The sequence below is a fragment of the Salvelinus sp. IW2-2015 genome, linkage group LG17 (assembly GCF_002910315.2).
Source record: "Salvelinus sp. IW2-2015 linkage group LG17, ASM291031v2, whole genome shotgun sequence".
In the NCBI taxonomy this organism is placed as follows: Eukaryota; Metazoa; Chordata; class Actinopteri; order Salmoniformes; family Salmonidae; genus Salvelinus; species Salvelinus sp. IW2-2015.
The window spans coordinates 29,436,470-29,455,024 of record NC_036857.1 but is presented as its reverse complement, the minus strand read 5'-3'; the positions used below and the strand labels follow the sequence as shown (position 1 = coordinate 29,455,024).

Below are 18,555 nucleotides of genomic sequence, written 5' to 3'. Positions count from 1 at the left end.
CTGTTGCAAGCCATAGCCTATGTTGTATTTAAAAACCAACTACTAACAATATGGAAGGTAGTGTCCCCAATGTATGTGCCCTGCCTTGATATTTAGACTATGAAGTTGTAGGAGTTGCTGTTCTGATGTCTGTGATGTTCCCTGTGTAGAGCTGGGGAGGAAAGGAGAATGGCTTCGGCCTGGCAGAGTGCTGCAGGGACCTGGCTATGACGGTGAGCGTCACACTTTGTCATTGTCACAATCTATAAAAGCTTGCCGTCTCCACACAATTGGCTAATTTGCTTTGTAGTGATTACATTTTTCTTTGACTTGTGATCCCTACCCCCAACCTCACCCCTCTCCTCTCTCTTGGCGTCACTCTGAGCAGAAGTACCCTCCCAGTGCCACCACACTGCACTTTGAGTTCTATGCTGAACCTGGCCCCGAGGTCAAAGTGGAGAGGAAGGTAAAGACGGACACCTTTCCTTACCAGAAAACAAATATTAATGTGCAACTAATGTATGTCCCTGGTCTTGTTAGGCTATGTCTTGTTATGAGTGGATTGATTGACCATTTGTGAACTTTCTCTCCCCACAACAGACCAGTAGTAACACACTACACTACATTCACATTGAACAGCTCGACAAGGTAAGGGACAAATGTTGTCTATTTTCTCAGTGCATATAATGAATTTAACCAAAGATTGCGAGGACTAGTCTATTGTACCCTTTTAATTGTTTTGGGACTAAGTCCACCAGGAATGTGTTTCTTCCTGATCATGAATTCCTTTTCTGACATTTATCGTACATTCATATAATTGAAACTGACATATTACCCCAGCCAAAATTCGGATTTCTGATTTTCTATCTTGTCCTGCTCACCCAACCTCCCTGTGGTGTTTCCAGATCTCTGAGAGTCCCAGTGAGATCATGGAGTCTCTGACGGTGATGTACAACATCCCTAAAGACAAGCAGACCCTGCTGTTCACGCACATCAGACTGGCCCACGGCTTCTCCAACCACAAGAAGAGACTACAAGCTGTACAAGCCAGGCTCCACGCCATCTCTATCCTGGGTAAGCGTGTTTATTTCACCCAGATCACGTACAATGTACCAGATTGGAGCTACATGGCCAATTCTCATCTGCAGTCCCGATATTGAGTTGCCGGCTCAATATAATTCAACAGTTTCCATCACCTTGTTCAGTGCCAAATCGTCCCGTCAGTACTCGTGTCTCAGTGTTCCCGATGTTTGCTGGTGTCTGTGTTGGTCTGTGTTGTAGCTGCGGATCAATGAAGCCAATGCTTTTCATCAGGCATTTCATGTCAATGATTCTTTTGAAATACCTTCGCTAACTTAATTGTGTTATGGCGGTGTCGGTTTCCCCAGTGTACTCCAATGCACTCCAGGAGTCTGCCAACAGTATTCTCTACAACGGCTTGATAGAGGAGCTGGTGGACGTGCTACAGATTACAGATAAACAGCTCGTGGTAAGCTGCACCTTTTTGTCTCTCTCGCTCCCCTTCTCCCTCTCCCCTCGTGTCCGCTCTACTACTGTCACAATACCATAGTAGGTGTGAAATTGGAGCCCGATATTGTGACTGCGATCACGTGGCGTGTGTACGATGTTACCCTGAATGGTCGATGTTGTTGATTAAGTATTTATGTGATTTATACAAGATTGTGATGTTGACAATTAACAATATGATGTTGATATGTGTAGTACATTTTTGGCCAATGATTTTTGAATTAAATTATAATACGATCACTATTGTCTCGGCGTTGTATACGTCCCTGAAGAGTTTCCCCAGTCATAAAACAGAGTAAATGTGATTTGAGTGGGAACCCTGAATGGTATATGTAGTAGTCTTTTTCATGAGTCCTCCTGTCTCTCTCAACAGGACATAAAGGCAGCGTCTTTACGCACCTTAACGTCCATTGTGCACCTTGAGAGGACACCCAAGCTGTCCAACATCATCGACTGCACCGGCACAGCCTCCTACCACGGCTTCCTGCCTGTACTGGTGCGCAACTGCATACAGGCCATGATCGGTGAGTCACAGACATACTGTGGAATGTCTATTTAAATTTTTTCTAGACCGTTCTGAAAGGAGATGCCCATACAGTTCTAGAGGAGATGTAGAATTAAGGTCATAGGTAGGGTGGGATTCTATCCTTAGCCAATTTAGGCGACGTGTGTTTGGGAGTTTCACCCTGTTCCTGCTCTTGGCTTCAGTGTTCTGATGGAAGCTAGTCCCCTCTGTAACCTGTTGTTGTGGTTGTCTCCTCAGACCCTCTGATGGAGCCGTACCCGCACCAGTTTGCCACGGCGCTGTTCTCCTTCCTCTACCACCTGGCTAGTTACGACGCTGGGGGGGAGGCCCTGGTCTCCTGTGGGATGATGGAAGCCCTGCTCAAGGTAAAAATATCTATTTGTCACATGCGCCGAATACAACAGGTGTAGTAGACTTTACAGTGAAATGCTTACTTACAAGCCCTTAACCAATAATGCAGTTTTAAGAAAAATGCCCCCCCCAAAAAGTAAGAAATAAAACTAACAAATTATTAAATAGCAGCAGTAAAATAACAATAGCGAGGCTATGTACAGGGGGTACTGGTACAGAGTCAATGTGCGGGGGCACCGGTTAGTCGAGGTAATATGCACATGTAGGTAGAGTTATTAAAGTGATATGTTTAGATGATGCATAGATAATAACAGTAGCAGTAGCGTAAAAGAGGGGGGGAATGCAAATAGTCTGGTGTTTACTCACCAAGCAAACTATAGATATCATTCTGCTGAGCTGGCCTGGTTTCACCAAGTATGTTTGATGGGCACACATTCTGTGCAGGTGTCTGACATTTTGAAGATCTGTTGATCGGCACAGAATCTATATCTTGGCCAGGTCGCAATTGTAAATGAGAACTTGTTCTCAACTTGCCTACCTGGTTAAATAAAGGCGAAATAAAAAATATGTCCGGTCCAGCATTCTGAATGGCTCGCTCTGCAAAAAGGCTGAGCAGCCCTACATTTTCCCGTCCTGCTTATGTGCCCATAGGTACCCCAATTAAGATCACATTTAGCATGCCTTTTAGTGCAGAAGTAGAGGAGCTTAATTGTTTTCTAAGACCAGAATAGGCTTAATCTGGGTCTGGGAATCTGCCCTGTACTGTTTGTATGCACACAGTCTTATCAATCAATCAATCAATTTTATTTTATATAGCCCTTCGTACATCAGCTAATATCTCGAAGTGCTGTACAGACACCCAGCCTAAAACCCCAAACAGCTAGTAATGCAGGTGTAGAAGCACGGTGGCTAGGAATAACTCCCTAGAAAGGCCAAAACCTAGGAAGAAACCTAGAGAGGAACCAGGCTATGAGGGGTGGCCAGTCCTCTTCTGGCTGTGCCGGGTGGAGATTATAACAGAACTATGCCAAGATGTTCAAAAATGTTCATAAGTGACAAGCATGGTCAAATAATAATCATGAATAATTTTCAGTTGGCTTTTCATAGCCGATCATTAAGAGTTGAAAACAGCAGGTCTGGGACAGGTAGGGATTCCATAACCGCAGGCAGAACAGTTGAAACTGGAATAGCAGCAAGGCCAGGCGGACTGGGACAGCAAGGAGTCACCACGGCCGGTAGTCCCGACGTATGGTCCTAGGGCTCAGGTCCTCCGAGAGAAAGAAAGAGAGAAGGAGAAAATTAGAGAGAGCCAAGATTTTTCAAAATGTTCATAAATGACAAGCATGGTCAAATAATAATCAGGAATAAATCTCAGTTGGCTTTTCATAGCCGATCATTAAGAGTTGAAAACAGCAGGTCTGGGACAGGTAGGGGTTCCGTAACCGCAGGCAGAACAGTTGAAACTGGAATAGCAGCAAGGCCAGGCGGACTGGGGACAGCAAGGTGTCATCATGCCCGGTAGTCCTGACGTATGGTCCTAGGGCTCAGGTTCTCAGAGAGAACGAGAGAATTAGAGAGAGCATACTTAAATTCACACAGGACACTGGATAAGACAGACTGCCTACTTCTTCCTTAGGTGATCAAGTTCCTGGGGGACGAGCAGGACCAGATCACGTTCGTGACGCGTGCGGTCCGAGTGGTGGACCTCATCACCAATCTGGACATGGCAGCCTTCCAGTCACACACTGGCCTTACCATCTTCATCAGCAGGCTGGAGGTAGGGGAACACACACTAGGGATGGGCATTTGAAATAATTTCACTATTAAAATAATATCCTGAAATATTTTTGGATTTTCAGATGGTTGAAATACATATATATAAAAAATGAATAAAACATTTAAATTTTTATTTTTTACATTTAAACTTGCGGACTGGATTGGTGCGTGACTTTAGAGGTGCTGCTCTGCTTGCTTGCAGCAGTGCGGGGATGGGCAGGGACCGGTGTGTTTGACACAGGAGTGAGGGTAGCCATACAGACTCGCGCTAGTTAGACAAACGTGTAGATGCCGTAGGTTATCTATCATCCCATCTGGTAGAGCCGGTCTTGACTGCATCAAATCGATGTAAAGAAGCTAGCTGAGATAGCCAGGTAATTGAGGCTATTTTGCTGTGCTGCTTGTCCTTGTCTACAACAACGCCGTTCAGATTAAACAGCCTACCTGATGGTTGCTTGTTGTAGCCTACTCCTTCTCATTTAGCTGACTTAATTCTGTAATTTTAAATTCCATTTTGCCTTGGTTAGAGCTCTTCCACGTTGCTTGCTACACGTAGAGCAACTATCTGCAGTCACTTTGATTGGCTGACAATAACAAAGGCATGAACCTGTGTAGGGATACAGTATGTCATTTTATGGGGCGCATCGCGTCGACTATACCCATCCCAAACACACACACACTGGCCATAACATCTTTATCAGCATGGGACGTAGGGACATGTATACAGGGCAGGGCACGCTCCTATGCATATCTGTTGCCCCCAGCAAAAAAACACTTATATTATTTCCAATTGAAATGTTGCCAGAGGGCTTGGAAGGTGCATCTGGGGCCTTTGTGCTACACCTGGGGAATAATAAATATGTTAAATAAATAACCTGGGAAAGACTGAGTGGGTGATGCACCTCGCTTCCGGGGTCCATGATGCAGCACTGGGGTGGGGGGGGGGGGGGGTCTGGCTACTCAGCTCAAAGTCACTGCTGAAAACAAACGTGTGCCAAACTCCTGTACTCATTCACTCCCTTGCACTCTTTCTCCTTCCCTCTCACCCTCTTTCTCGCCCTCATTCTCTCTCTCTCTCTCTCTGCAGCATGAGGTGGACCTGTCTAGGAAAGAATGTCCTTTTGTCATCAAGCCAAAGATCCAGAGACCCAACTCCACCGTAGAATCTGAGGACATGGACACGGACATGGACGGCCAGTCAGAAAGCAGTAAGCTCTTTTCTTTTTTTTTCTATTGTTGTCAATAAACTGTTCCATATTTTTGGGTGTAGGCCTACATTTGTTCAGATCATAATAAGGGATCAACATGGCTATGAAACCCTGTGAAAGTAACTGCCCCTTCCGCTTTACGTCAAGGTCCTGTCCCCTAATCTTTTGATTGGGCTTGACGATTATATAATAACATTCGTGAAAACGCGGCCATATAAGATGTATATAAAATGGCATGTTTTAACTTCCGTCAGAATGTTTCACCTTGACTACACTGAACAAAAATATAAAAGCAACATGTAAAGTGTTGGTCCCATGTTTCGTGAGCCGAAATAAAAGATCCCAGAAATGTTTCATACTTTCAAAAAGCTTAATTCTCTCATTGTGCACAAATTTGTTTACATCCCCAGTTAGGGAACATTTATCCTTTGCCAAGATAATCCATCCACCTGACAGGTGTGGCATATCAAGAAGCTGATTAAACAGCATGATCATTACACAGGTGCACCTTGTGCTGGGGACAATAAAAGGCCACTCTAAAATGTTCAGTTTTGTCACAATATAGTGCATTCAGGAAGTATTCAGACCCCTTGACTTTTTCTACATTTTGTTACTTACAGCTTATTCTAAAATTGATTAAATAGTTTTTTCCCCCTCATCATTCTACACACAATACCCCATAATGACCAAGCAAAAACAGGTTTTTAGAAATTTTAGCAAAAGAAATACCTGACATTAAGTATTCAGACTTTTTAGTACTTTATTGAAGCACCTTTGGCAGTGATTACAGGCTCAAGTCTTCTTGGGTATGATGCTACAAGGTTGGCACACCTCTTTGGGGAGTTTCTCCCATCCTCTCAAGCTCTGTCAGGTTGTATAGGGAGCGTTGCTGCACAGCTATTTTCAAGTCTCTCCAGAGATGTTCGATTGGTTTCAAGTCCGGGCTCTGGCTGGGCCACTCAAGGACATTCAGAGACTTGTCGCGAAGCCACTCCTGTGTTGTCTTGACTGTGCTTAGGGTCGTTGTCCTGTTGGGAGGTGAACCTTCACCCCAGTCTGAAGTCCTGAGTGCTCTGGAGCAGGTTTTCATCAAGGATCTCTGTACAGTCGTGGCCAAAAGTTTTGGGAATTACATAAATATAAATTTTCACAAAGTCTGCTGCCTCAGTTTGTATGATGGCAATTTGCATATACTCCAGAATGTTATGAAGAGTGATCAGATGAATTGCAAATAATTGCAAAGTCCCTCTTTGCCATGCAAATGAACTGAATCCCCCAAAAACATTTCCACTGCATTTCAGCCCTGCCACAAAAGGACCAGCTGACATCATGTCAGTGATTCTCTCGTTAACACAGGTGTGAGTGTTGATGAGGACAAGGCTGGAGATCACTCTGTCATGCTGATTGAGTTCGAATAACAGACTGGAAGCTTCACAAGGAGGGTGGTGCTTGGAATCATTGTTCTTCCTCTGTCATCCATGGTTACCTGCAAGGAAACAATTGCCATCATCATTGCTTTGCACAAAATGGGCTTCACAGGCAAGGATATTGCTGCCAGTAACATTGCACTTCATCAACCATTTATCAGATCATCAAGAACTTCAAGGAGAGAGAGGTTCAATTGTTGTGAAGAAGGCTTCAGGGCACCCAAGAAAGTCCAGCAAGCGCCAGGACCGCCTCTTAAAGTTGATTCAGCTGCGGGATCGAGGCACCACCAGTACAGAGCTTGCTCAGGAATGGCAGCAGGCAGGTGTGAGTGCATCTGCAAGAACAGTGAGGCGAAGACTTTTGGAGGATGGCCTGGTGTCAAGAAGGGCAGCAAAGAATCCACTTCTCTCCAGGAAAAACATCAGGGACAGGCTGATTTTCTGCAAAAGGTACAGGGATTGGACTGCTGAGGACTGGGGTAAAGTCATTTTCTCTGGTGAATCCCCTTTCCGATTGTTTGGGGCATCTGGAAAAAGCTTGTCCGGAGAAGACAAGGTGAGCGCTACCATCAGTCCTGTGTCATGCCAACAGTAAAGCAGCCTGAGACCATTCATGTGTGGGGTTGCTTCTCAGCCGAGGGAGTGGGCTCACTCACAATTTTGCCTTAGAACACAACCATGAATAAAGAATGGTACCAACACATCCTCCGAGAGCAACTTCTCCCAACCATCCAGGAACAGTTTGGTGACGAACAATGCCTTTTCCAGCATGATGGAGCACATTGCCATAAGGCAAAAGTGATAACTAAGTGGCTCGGGGAACAAAACATCGATATTTTGGGTCCATGGCCAGGAAACTCCCCAGACCTTAATCCCATTGAGAACTTGTGGTCAATCCTCAAGAGGCGGGTGAACAAACAAAACGCCACAAATTCTGACAAACTCCAAGCATTGATTATGCAAGAATGGGCTGCAATCAGTCAGGATGTGGCCCAGAAGTTAATTGACAGCATGCCAGGGCGGATTGCAGAGGTCTTGAAAAAGATGGGTCAACACTGCAAATATTGACTCTTTGCTTCAACTTCATGTAATTGTCAATAAAAGCCTTTGACACTTATGAAATGCTTGTAATTATACTTCCGTATTCCATAGTAACATCTGACAAAAATATCTATAGACACTGAAGCAGCAAACGTTATGGAAACTAATATTTGTGTCATTCTCAAAACTTTTGGCCACGACTGTACTTTGCTCAGTTCATCTTTCCCTCGATCCTGACTAGTCAACCAGTCCCTGCCGCTAAAAAACATCCCCACAGCATGATGCTGCCGCCACCATTCTTCACCGTAGGCTTCCTCCAGACGTGACGCTTGTTTCTCATGGTCAGACTCCTTTCTGTGCCTTTTGGCAAACTCCAAGCGGGCTGTCATGTGGCTTCCGTCTGGCCACTCTACCATAAAGGCCTGATCTGGTGGAGTGCTGCAGAGATGGTTGTCCTTCTGGAAGGTTCTCCCATCTCCACAGAGGAACTTTGGAGCTCTGTCAGTGACCATTGGGTTCTTAGTCACCTCCCTGACCAGCTCTAGGAAGAGTCTTTGTGGTTCCAAACATCTTCCATTTAAGAATGATGGAGGCCGCTGTGTTCTTGGCCATTTGATGCTGCAGACATTTTTTGGTAACCTGTGCCTCGACACAATCCTGTCTCGGAGCTCTACAGACAATTCCTTCGACCTCATGGTTTGGTTTTTGCTCTGACATGCGCTGTCAACTGGGGGACCTTTTTATATAGACGGGTGTGTGCCTTTCCAAATCATGTCCAATCAATTGAATTTACCACAGGTGGACTCCAAGTTGTAGAAACATCTCAAGGATGATCAATGGAAACAGGATGCACCTGAGCTCCATTGTGAGTCTCATAGCAAAGGGTCTGAATACTTATGTAATTAAGGTATTTCTATATTTAGTTTTTTGAAATGTGCACACGGAAAAATAGCTTTGTCATTATTGGGTATTGTGTGTAGATTGATGTTTTATTTAATAAATTTTAGAATAAGGTTGTAACGTAACAAAATGTGGAAAAAGGGAAGGGGTCTGAATACAAAGTTTTATTTATTTTATTTAATTTTTTATTTAACCTTTATTTAATGCAGTGTGTGTATACAGGGCACATTTTGTAAAAGAGACCTAGGTCTCAATGTCTTCCCTGTTAAAAGTAAAGGTTAAATTAAAGATGTTAGAATGAATACTTCTGCCAGATGCCTTTTTATGAAGTGTTTGGCTCATTGCGCTACATTTTTTTCCCAGACTATTCATAAAGCTTACAAAAATGTCAAAACTACAATGCTACTTCCTGGTAACTAGCTACGCGTTGTAGTGTTATGGTTGCTACAAATGTAATGAGCTTCCTAAATGAAAAGTTAAATGGCCTCAATTTACCTACGTTTTCCATGTCTGTATTATGGTTGCTAATATAGGTCCAGAGTTGGCTATGTGTCGTGGTGTTGTGGCTGTTAGCTTTGTGTTGTGGCTGCTAACACTGTGTATTCTTAACAGTGTCAGAAGAGAGGATGGAGAGCAGCCCTGGTCCCTCAACTTCCTCTGGCTCCAGACCTGAGACCGATCCCAGAGGACTTAGCAACACTTCCAGCACGCCCCGTACAGGTACACAGACACACGCCGAGGAACACGCATGCAACACTCGCACAAACACACTCTCTCAGCTTAGGCTATCGCACGCACACTCAAGCACGTACACGCGCATGCACACACTCCATGTTGATCATCTGCCATGTTGACCATCTCCCATGGCTTTTCTCCTTGCAGGCGTCCAGTGTATTCCCCAGAGGGCCGCTCTGTTGAAGTCAATGTTAAACTTTTTAAAGAAAGCCATCCAGGACCCTGCCTTCTCTGATGGCATCCGCCACGGTGAGTGAGCTATGATAACCACACTCTATAAAATGCATGATCAATGGAGATTCTCTAGACTTAGGCGTCCTGCAGCTGTTATTGAACTTTTGAAAAGCGATATCCCAAGTATAAGTACAGTGAAGTACACACACACTAAAGGGCAAAAAATAAAAAGAATGGTTTGAGCAAAATAGTTTGTTCTTTTGACAACGGAAAACTTCAAGGAGTTGATCTGATGGATATCAGTGATGTCATCGGCCTCCCCCTTGCTTGAGACCCAATAGAGAACAAAATAACAAAGGTCCATATGCTACTTATCATTTTATCTATAAAATGTCTGCCACAACAATTGAAAAACGTTACACATTTTTGGTTTCCTCCGCTGTAAAAGCCATTTGCCCGATGACGAGCACATTTGTTTCCGTATTTCCTCCTTGCCTCCTCTCCTCGATTACCTTTGACCTTTTTCAAAAGTAGGTGTGGAGTGGACGGAGGAGTGGGCATAATCTGTTGAGAATCTCCTATGGGCTCAGGAGTGCACACTACACAGAATCTAGCTAGCAAGCTAATCAATCCACAGCCGGTGTTAGCAACAACAACCTCACCAGTCACTTCTATTTCAAGTCCTGTGGTTTGTATCGTAAAGTTCGATGTCGAGGAAACCTAGCTAGCTTTTGTTGACTGCTATAGTCTAGCTAACTAACAACAAAAATATCAGGAATAGTGACAAACGACTCACGTTTGTGAAATAATCATTCCGCATGAATTGCTGTTATAGTAAAGTACTCTAGTAGTTCCATAATGCTTTTCCAAATCCTTAATCCATCCACACTATTTAACTTGGTTAAGCTGCCACATGGGTAAAACCAAGATAGCCTACTAGCCCCAAGTGGAGGTAGTAGCTAATTTGAATATCCAAGTGTGAGCAGATTCCATTGGCTGAGCTAGCAAATCAGCTGTTGACTGGTATACGCCAACACCATTCTGTTTCCTGACAGGCCTAGCAGGGGAACAGAATCCCCTTAACATCCTTAATTATCTTTTTTTTTGGAAAGGAAATGTTTTTAATTCATATTGTAGTCAATTATAGGTCATATTTATGGAACTCTGGCCAGCTACTTTAAGCTATCTGGGATAACTGGCCCTATATGATCATTATAAGTATTTTACCAGACGCTCTTATCCAGAGCAACTTACAGGAGCAATTAGGGTTCAGTGCCATGCTCAAGGGCACATTGACAGATTTTTCAGCTCTGAAAAAATACCTCACTCAATTTGAACCAGCGACCAGTTACTGGCTCAACGCTAGGCTACCCGCCACCCTTAAGGGTCAAGGGGTTCTAATGCTGATAGTAGGAAATGGTGCTTCAACAAATTGAAGTGGAAGACTATTCATAACCATGAAGGCCATATCTGTATACAGTCCTTTCAGAAAGTGGGATTAAATTTGATTGATTTTAGTGAAATAAAGTTTATAAAAAAGTTATAAATAAACAAACTATCTTGATTAAACTATCTTGATTAGATAAATATTCGCCCCCCCTGAGTCAAAACATTTTTTAAAAACCATCTGCAATGATTACAGCTATGAATCTTTTGAGTTCCCTTGTTTTCTCGCATCTGGATGACTGCCCAGTCCTATGGTCAAGTGCCACAGAGAGGGACATGGGTAAATTACAGTGGGCCCAGAGCAGGCTGGCTGGCCATTAACTATACACTGAGTGCTAACATCAATAACATGCATGTCAGTCTCTCCTGGCTCAAAGTAGAGGAGAGATTGACTGCGTCACTACTGTGTTGACATGTTGAAGCACTGAGCTGTCTGTTCAAATGACCTGCACACAGCTCAGACAACCATACATGCCCCACAAGGGATGCCACCAGGGGTCTCTTCATCGTTCCCAGAACAGAACAGACTCTGGGGAAACGCACAGAACTCTATTCCACATCAAGTAACTCATGCAAGCAGTAAAAACAGATGAAACTACACCTTATGGAACAACGTGGACTGTGAAGAGATACACAAACACATAATATTGTGGAATTACAAATGTTTTATTGTAGATTAGAGTGGTGTAATGTTTTTTGTTGTTGTGATGTACACTGAATGAATATAAACGCAACATGTAAAGTGTTGGTTTCATAAGCTTTAATAAAAAAATCCCAGAAATGTTCCATTCAAAGCTGATTTTGCTCAAATTCTGTGCACAAATTTGTTTACATCCCTGTTAGTGAGCATTACTGCTTAGCCAATATAAACCATCCACCTGACAGGTGTGGCATATCAACAAGCGGATTAAACAGCAGTCAGTACATAGGTGCGCCTTGTGTTCGGGACAATAAAAGGCCCCTCTAAAATGTGCACCTTTGTCATACAACAAAATGCCACAGATGTCTCAAGTTTTGAAGAAGTGTGCAGTTGGCATGCTGACTGCAGGAATGTCCACCAGAGCAATGAGTATTTCTGTCTGTAATAAAGCCCTTTTGTGGGGAGAAACTTATTCTGATTGGCTGGGCCTAGCTCCCCAGTGGGTGAGCCTGGCCCACCCATGGCTGCACCCCTGCCAAGTCACGTGAAAACCATAGATTAGGGCCTTATTTGTTTCAATTAACTGATGTCCTTGTATGAACTATAACTCAGTAAAATCTTTGAAATTGTTGCGTTTTTATTTTGTTCAGTATAATTGCCTTAATCTTGTTTGCACCCCAGGAAGATTAGCTGCTGCCTTGGCAGCAGGTACAAATACACCTGTATGGTACAATATATATATATTTAATTCTTCAAACTCTGTCAAGTTCTTTGTTGATCAATGCCAGACAGCCATTTTCATGTCTTGTCATGTATTTTCAAGCCCATTTAAGTCAAAACTGTACCAAGGCCTCTCGGGAACATTCAATTATGTATTTTTTTTAAGCAACTCCAGTGTAGATTTGGCCTTTTGTTTTAGGTTATTGTCTTGCTTATAGGGGAATTTGTCTTCCAGTGTCTGTTGGAAGCAGACTAAACAAGGTTTTCATCTAGGATTGTTCTTGTGCTTAGCTGTTTTTTTTTTTTTTTTTTTTTTTCAACAACAACAAAGTTTCCTTGCCGTTGACAAGCATAACATGATTCAGCCACCGTGCTTGAAAATATGAAGTGGTACTCAGTGATGTGCTGTTTGATTTGCCCCAAACATCATGCTTTGTATTCAGGACAAAAAGTATATTTCTTTGTCACATTTTTTGCAGTGCCTTGTTGCGAACAGGATGCGTGTGTTGGGGGGGGGGGGGGGGGGATTTGGACAGGTTTCCTCCTTTTTACTGTCTTTTAGGTTAGTATTGTGGAGTAACTGCAGGGTTGTTGATCCTTCATTAGGAGAAAACTATCACAGCCATTAAACTCCAACTGTTTAAAAAAAAAAAAAAAAAAATCACCATTGGCGTCATGGTGAAATCCCTGAGCGGTTTCCTTCCTCTCCGGCAACCGAGTTGGGAAGGATGCCTGTATCTTTGTTGTGACTCGTGTATTGATATAACATCCAAAGATGGGGTGTTAATGTTAATTGGTGTTAATTCAAAAAAACATGTTATTGAACACAGAATGAGTCCATGCAACTTGTGATTTTTACGCTTGAGCTTAATTAGGCTTGCCATTTCAGCTTTCATTTTTAAATCATTTGTAATCATTTCTCAAAACAAAATTCCACATTGACATTGTGTCATTGACCTACACACAATACCCAATCTCATTTTAATCAATTTTAAATTCAGGCTGTAACACAGCAAAATGTGGAAAAAGTCAACTGGTGTGAACAATTTCTGAAGGCACTGGATATATTCCATGATGTATGATTGTATGAATACCCCCTGGAAATGGCCTGACTAACTGTCCTGTCTCTGTATGGCCTCTATTCCTCAGTCATGGACGGGTCCTTGCCTACCTCACTCAAGCACATCATCAGTAATGCCGAATACTATGGACCTTCTCTCTTCCTACTGGGTGAGTACTCAGTTCACACATTCTTCAGTGATATTCGGTTTAGAGGTCTACCGTTTTAATTAGAGCCGTTTTTCAAGTTTTCATAACAATCGGTAATCGGCATTTTTGGACGCTGATTATGGTCGATTACATTGCAATCCACGAGGAGACTGCATGGCAGGCTGACCACCTGTTTCGCGAGTGCAGCAAGGAGCCAAGGTAAGTTGCTAGCTAGCATTAAACTTATCTTATAAAAAACAATCAATCTTAACATAATCACTAGTTAACTACACATGGTTTAAATTACTAGTTTAACTAGCTTGTCCTGCGTTGCATATAATCAATGTGGTGCCTGTTCATTTATCATCGAATCACAGCCTACTTTGCCAAACGGGGGATGATTTAACAAAAGTGCATTCGGGGAAAAAAGCGCAATCGTTGCACAAATGTACCTAAACATAAACATCAATGCCTTTTCTTAAAATCAATATACACAAGTATATTTTTTTAAAACCTGCATATTTAGTTAAAAGAAGTTAATGTTAGCAGGCTATATTAACCAGGGAAATTGTGTCACTTCTCTTTCGTTCTGTGCAAGCAGAGTCGGGGTATATGCAGCAGTTAGGGCCGCCTGGCTCGTTGCGAACTGTGTGAAGACCATTTCTTCCTAACAAAGACCGTAATTAATTTGCCAGAATTTTACATAATTATGACATACCATTGAAGGTTGTACAATGTAACAGCAATATTTAGACTTAGGGTTGCCAACCGTTCGATAAAATACGGAACGGTTCCGTATTTCACTGAAAGAATAAACGTTTTGTCTCTGGATTTGACCATATTAATGACCAAAGGCTCGTATTTCTGTGTGTTTATTATGATTAAGTCTGTTTTGATAGAGTATTCTGACTGAGCTGTGGTAGGCAGCAGCATGCTCGTAAGCATTCATTCAAACAGCACTTTACTGCATTTGCGAGCAGCTTTTAGCAATGCTTGAAGCACAGCGCTGTTTATGACTTCAAGCCTATCAACTCCCGAGATTAGGCTGGCAATACTAAAGTGCCTATAACAACATCCAATAGTCAAAGGTATATGAAATACAAATGGTAGAGAGAAATTGTCATATTATTCCTTTAATTACTACAACCTAAAACTTCTTAACTGGGAATATTGAAGACTCATGTTAAAAGGAACCACCAGATTTCATATGTTCTAATGTTCTGAGAGGAACTTAAATGTTAGCTTTTTTACATGGCACATATTGCACTTTTACTTTCTTCTCCAACACTGTTTTTGCATTATTTAAACCAAATTGAACATATTTCATTTTGTAATTGAGACTAAATTGATTTTATTTATGTATTATATTAAGTTCAAATAAAAGTGTTCATTCAGTATTGTAATTATCATTATTACATATATATAAATAAAATCGTCCGATTAATCGGTATCGGCCTTTTTGGTACTCCGATAATCCGTATCGGCGTTGAAAAATCATAATTGGTCGACCTCTACTTTGGTTTAGATGTATTAGATTGCATAGTATGCTTACTAATTTCACTTGAGACAATTCTCCAAAGTCCATCAAATCATATGCCATTTTGATGTTAAGCGAAAAGGAATGGTGTAAATTGTCTGTCAGATTTTGGTCTGATTTTAAAAAGTTCTCCCTCCATCCTCTCTCTCCTCCACAGCAACGGAGGTGGTGACAGTGTTTGTGTTCCAGGAGCCGTCTCTGCTCTCCTCCCTGCAGGATAACGGTCTGACTGATGTCATGCTGCATGCCCTGCTCATTAAAGACGTGAGTCGCACAGCACTCCCTCCTCTCTCGGCTCACCCCGCTTTCAGACACTAGTGGCAAAAACCCTTTCTGCAAGTGAAGGCGTTTAATATAATGTTTCTCCCTCTCCTGTATTTGGAAGAATTTAAACCAATCTAAACGGATCACTGTCCCTCCAACATTTTTCTTGTTGGCTGGACGAAAGCGTAACATGTCAACAGGAGTGTAGAAAATAGAGCAGTGCAGAAAAGGAACGCAAAACGGAATAGGAACGTCCACTCCGTGGTGTTCAATGCAGGTTTGCGTTGATAATTGCGGGGAGCGTTTTTTGCCGCTAGTGTCTGAATGCGGGGTCACTCTTTCTCCTCTCTCTCCCTCTCTCTGATTGCTCACCGGATCTCCCCCCACCTCATTTCCTCTCATGGCTCCCTCCTGTCCACCCCACTCTTCTTCTATACATGTTTAAATGTCACATTTTCTCTTAGAGCAGGGTCATGCATAAACAGCAGTGCAGCCAGTGCGCCTACACTAGCTAGTCTTCAGTGTTCTTTGTAAGTACATGGAGTAGCCAGCCAGGGAATTCCGGTCCGGGGGGTTCATGAACGAGCTCTATTCTGGTGGCCACTGGTACATTTGAATGTCTTGATTCCATCCAAAATACACAGCTAAATTATTGAATACTCTTAACGACTTTACCACCCTGATTGGTAAAATTGGTTGTGGTATTGAGTAGAAAGACGTGACTTTGCAATTAAAATGACTGAACATGTATGAATTCAGTGTATTATAGGCCTATAGGATTAGGACTATTTTCTAAGTACGATCATCTTTTTTAACATTAAACCGGTCTTATGAGATTCAAATCATATTTACAGTTTTACTGCAAGATATGAATTGCCACAATTGTTTGTTCTTCAAATTGTGTATTTGATTGGCTCTGCTGCTGTGGACACCTAGGGTAAGTGGCGGCAGGTAGCCTAGGGGTTAGAGCGTTGGGACAGTAACCAAAAGGTTGCTAGATGGAATCCCCGAGCTGACAAGGTAAAAATCTGTCATTCTGCCCCTGAACAAGGCAGTTAACCCATTGTTCCTAGGCCGTCATTGTAAATAAAAAATTGTTCTTAACTGACTTGCCTAATAAAATAAGGAAATCAATGTCATTTGGGTGACAGTTTGGACTGTCAATCATTCGTTGTGGGTGCAATTGTCAGATGGGGACGGATATTTGAGAGTCAGAGTTGGTAGGATTTCAGATCTGTCAATCACACTGGGTGGGACTTGAGGGAAGACGGTAGATTAGTAATCTAGTCAGAAACACTTGCCTACTATACCCTTTAAATGTATTGTGGCAAAAACTAAGTCTAGTCTACTCTTTCAAAGTTGTGTTCTGTCAAGTAACATGGATTCCCTGTTGAGAAACAATATAGAATTGCAGGAGAATGTTTTTAAAATGCCAACATCTTCAGGGGGAGGGGGTTTTCCTAAATTATATGCAGATAATCGGCAATAAGCAATAGTAGCGCACCAGTATGCAAATTAGGGAGCCAAAATGAACGGCTCTCACCAATGCGATTCGGTTATTTTCAAGAAGAGCCGTTCGTTCACACCCAACCCATCAGTAGGCTACACTGACGAGTCACTTGAGCGGCACCTGTCAAGTCTCGACATGGGCTTCAAATCCTAGGAAAATACAAATGAGATCTTGAGTTTCCTTGTCCCGATTCAATGCCTTGGAAATATAACTACATTGTATGGTTTATGAATAGCAAAGGGATATAGGAGATGGACTTTATTCCGTCAGTTCAACATATTTTTTAAACTAGTCAACACACGCTGTTCGGTCGTCAATCAAAGCACAGTAAATAGCTTATGAGCCCGTATTCCATGGCTATATAGGCCTATGAAACACGCAGAAGAAAATAAATCAAAGCACAGTAAATAGCTTATGAGCCCGTATTCCATGGCTATATAGGCCTATGAAACACGCAGAAGAAAATAAATCAAAGCACAGTAAATAGCTTATGAGCCCGTATTCCATGGCTATATAGGCCTATGAAACACGCAGAAGAAAATAAAGGAATGCGCAACAAAACAATAATTGGGCCTAAGTGGATTTCACCTCATTGTTAACACTTAGTTCCTTTTTTAGAAAGTATTCATACCCCTTGACTGAAATTTAAAATTGATTACATTTAGATTTTGTGATACTGGCTTGCACACAATACCCCATAATGTCAAAATGACCTGTTAAAAACAAGAAATACATATTAATAAAAAATGAAAGGCTAATTAATGTCTTGTCAAGTATTCAACACCTTTGTTAAGCCTAAATCAGTTCTGTAGTAAAAGTGTGCCTAAGTCATGTAATAACTTGCATGGACTCTCTGTGTGCAATAATAGTGTTGAACATGATTTCTGAATGACTACTTCTGTACCCCACATGTACAATGATCCTTAAGGTCCCTCAGTTGAGCAGTACATTTCAACCACAAAGACCAGGAAGGTTTTCCAATGCCTTACAAAGGACACCGATTGGCAGATCTATTTTTGTTTTTTTAAGGCAGACATTGAATATCCCCTTGAGCAGGGTGCAGTTATTAATTACACTGTCACTCCAAAGATACAGACGTCCTTCCAGTTGCTCAAGTGGAAGGAAATGAGCCCAATGTTGACTTTAAAACATTTAGTTTAATGGCGGTTATGGGAGAATTGAGGATGGATCAACATTGTAGTTACTCCACAATACTAACCTAAATGACAGAATGAAAAGTAGGAGGCCTGTACAGAATACCTTTTTTCCAAAACATGCCTCCTGTTTGTGTCAAAGCACTGCAAAAATGTAGCAGGGAAATGTGCTTTGTCCTGAATACAAAGCATTATGTTTGAGGCACAAACAACAGGTCACTGAGTACCACTATATATGTTTTCAAGCATGGTYGTGGCTGCATCATGTTATGGGTATGCTTGTCATCGGCAACGACAATTTAAAAAAAAAAAATATATATATATATATAAAAAGAAACGGAATAGACCTAAGCACAGGCAAAAACATAGAGGAAAACCTGGTCGTCTGCTTTCCAACAGTCATTGGAAGACAAATTCACATTTCAGCAGGA

At 42.2% G+C, this 18,555-nt stretch overlaps 1 protein-coding gene across 1 annotated transcript in view; it reads left to right on the top strand.

Moving 5' to 3' along the window:
• Positions 1-18,555, top strand: part of huwe1 (HECT, UBA and WWE domain containing E3 ubiquitin protein ligase 1) — an 82,924-nt gene that overhangs the window by 6,904 nt on the left and 57,465 nt on the right. The window contains 13 exon segments of the mRNA XM_070448071.1: positions 150-212; positions 368-445; positions 580-627; positions 885-1,053; positions 1,368-1,468; positions 1,880-2,030; positions 2,270-2,397; positions 4,020-4,160; positions 5,247-5,367; positions 9,348-9,455; positions 9,618-9,719; positions 13,600-13,680; positions 15,354-15,460. Coding sequence (XP_070304172.1) covers positions 150-212; positions 368-445; positions 580-627; positions 885-1,053; positions 1,368-1,468; positions 1,880-2,030; positions 2,270-2,397; positions 4,020-4,160; positions 5,247-5,367; positions 9,348-9,455; positions 9,618-9,719; positions 13,600-13,680; positions 15,354-15,460 — 1,398 coding nt within the window.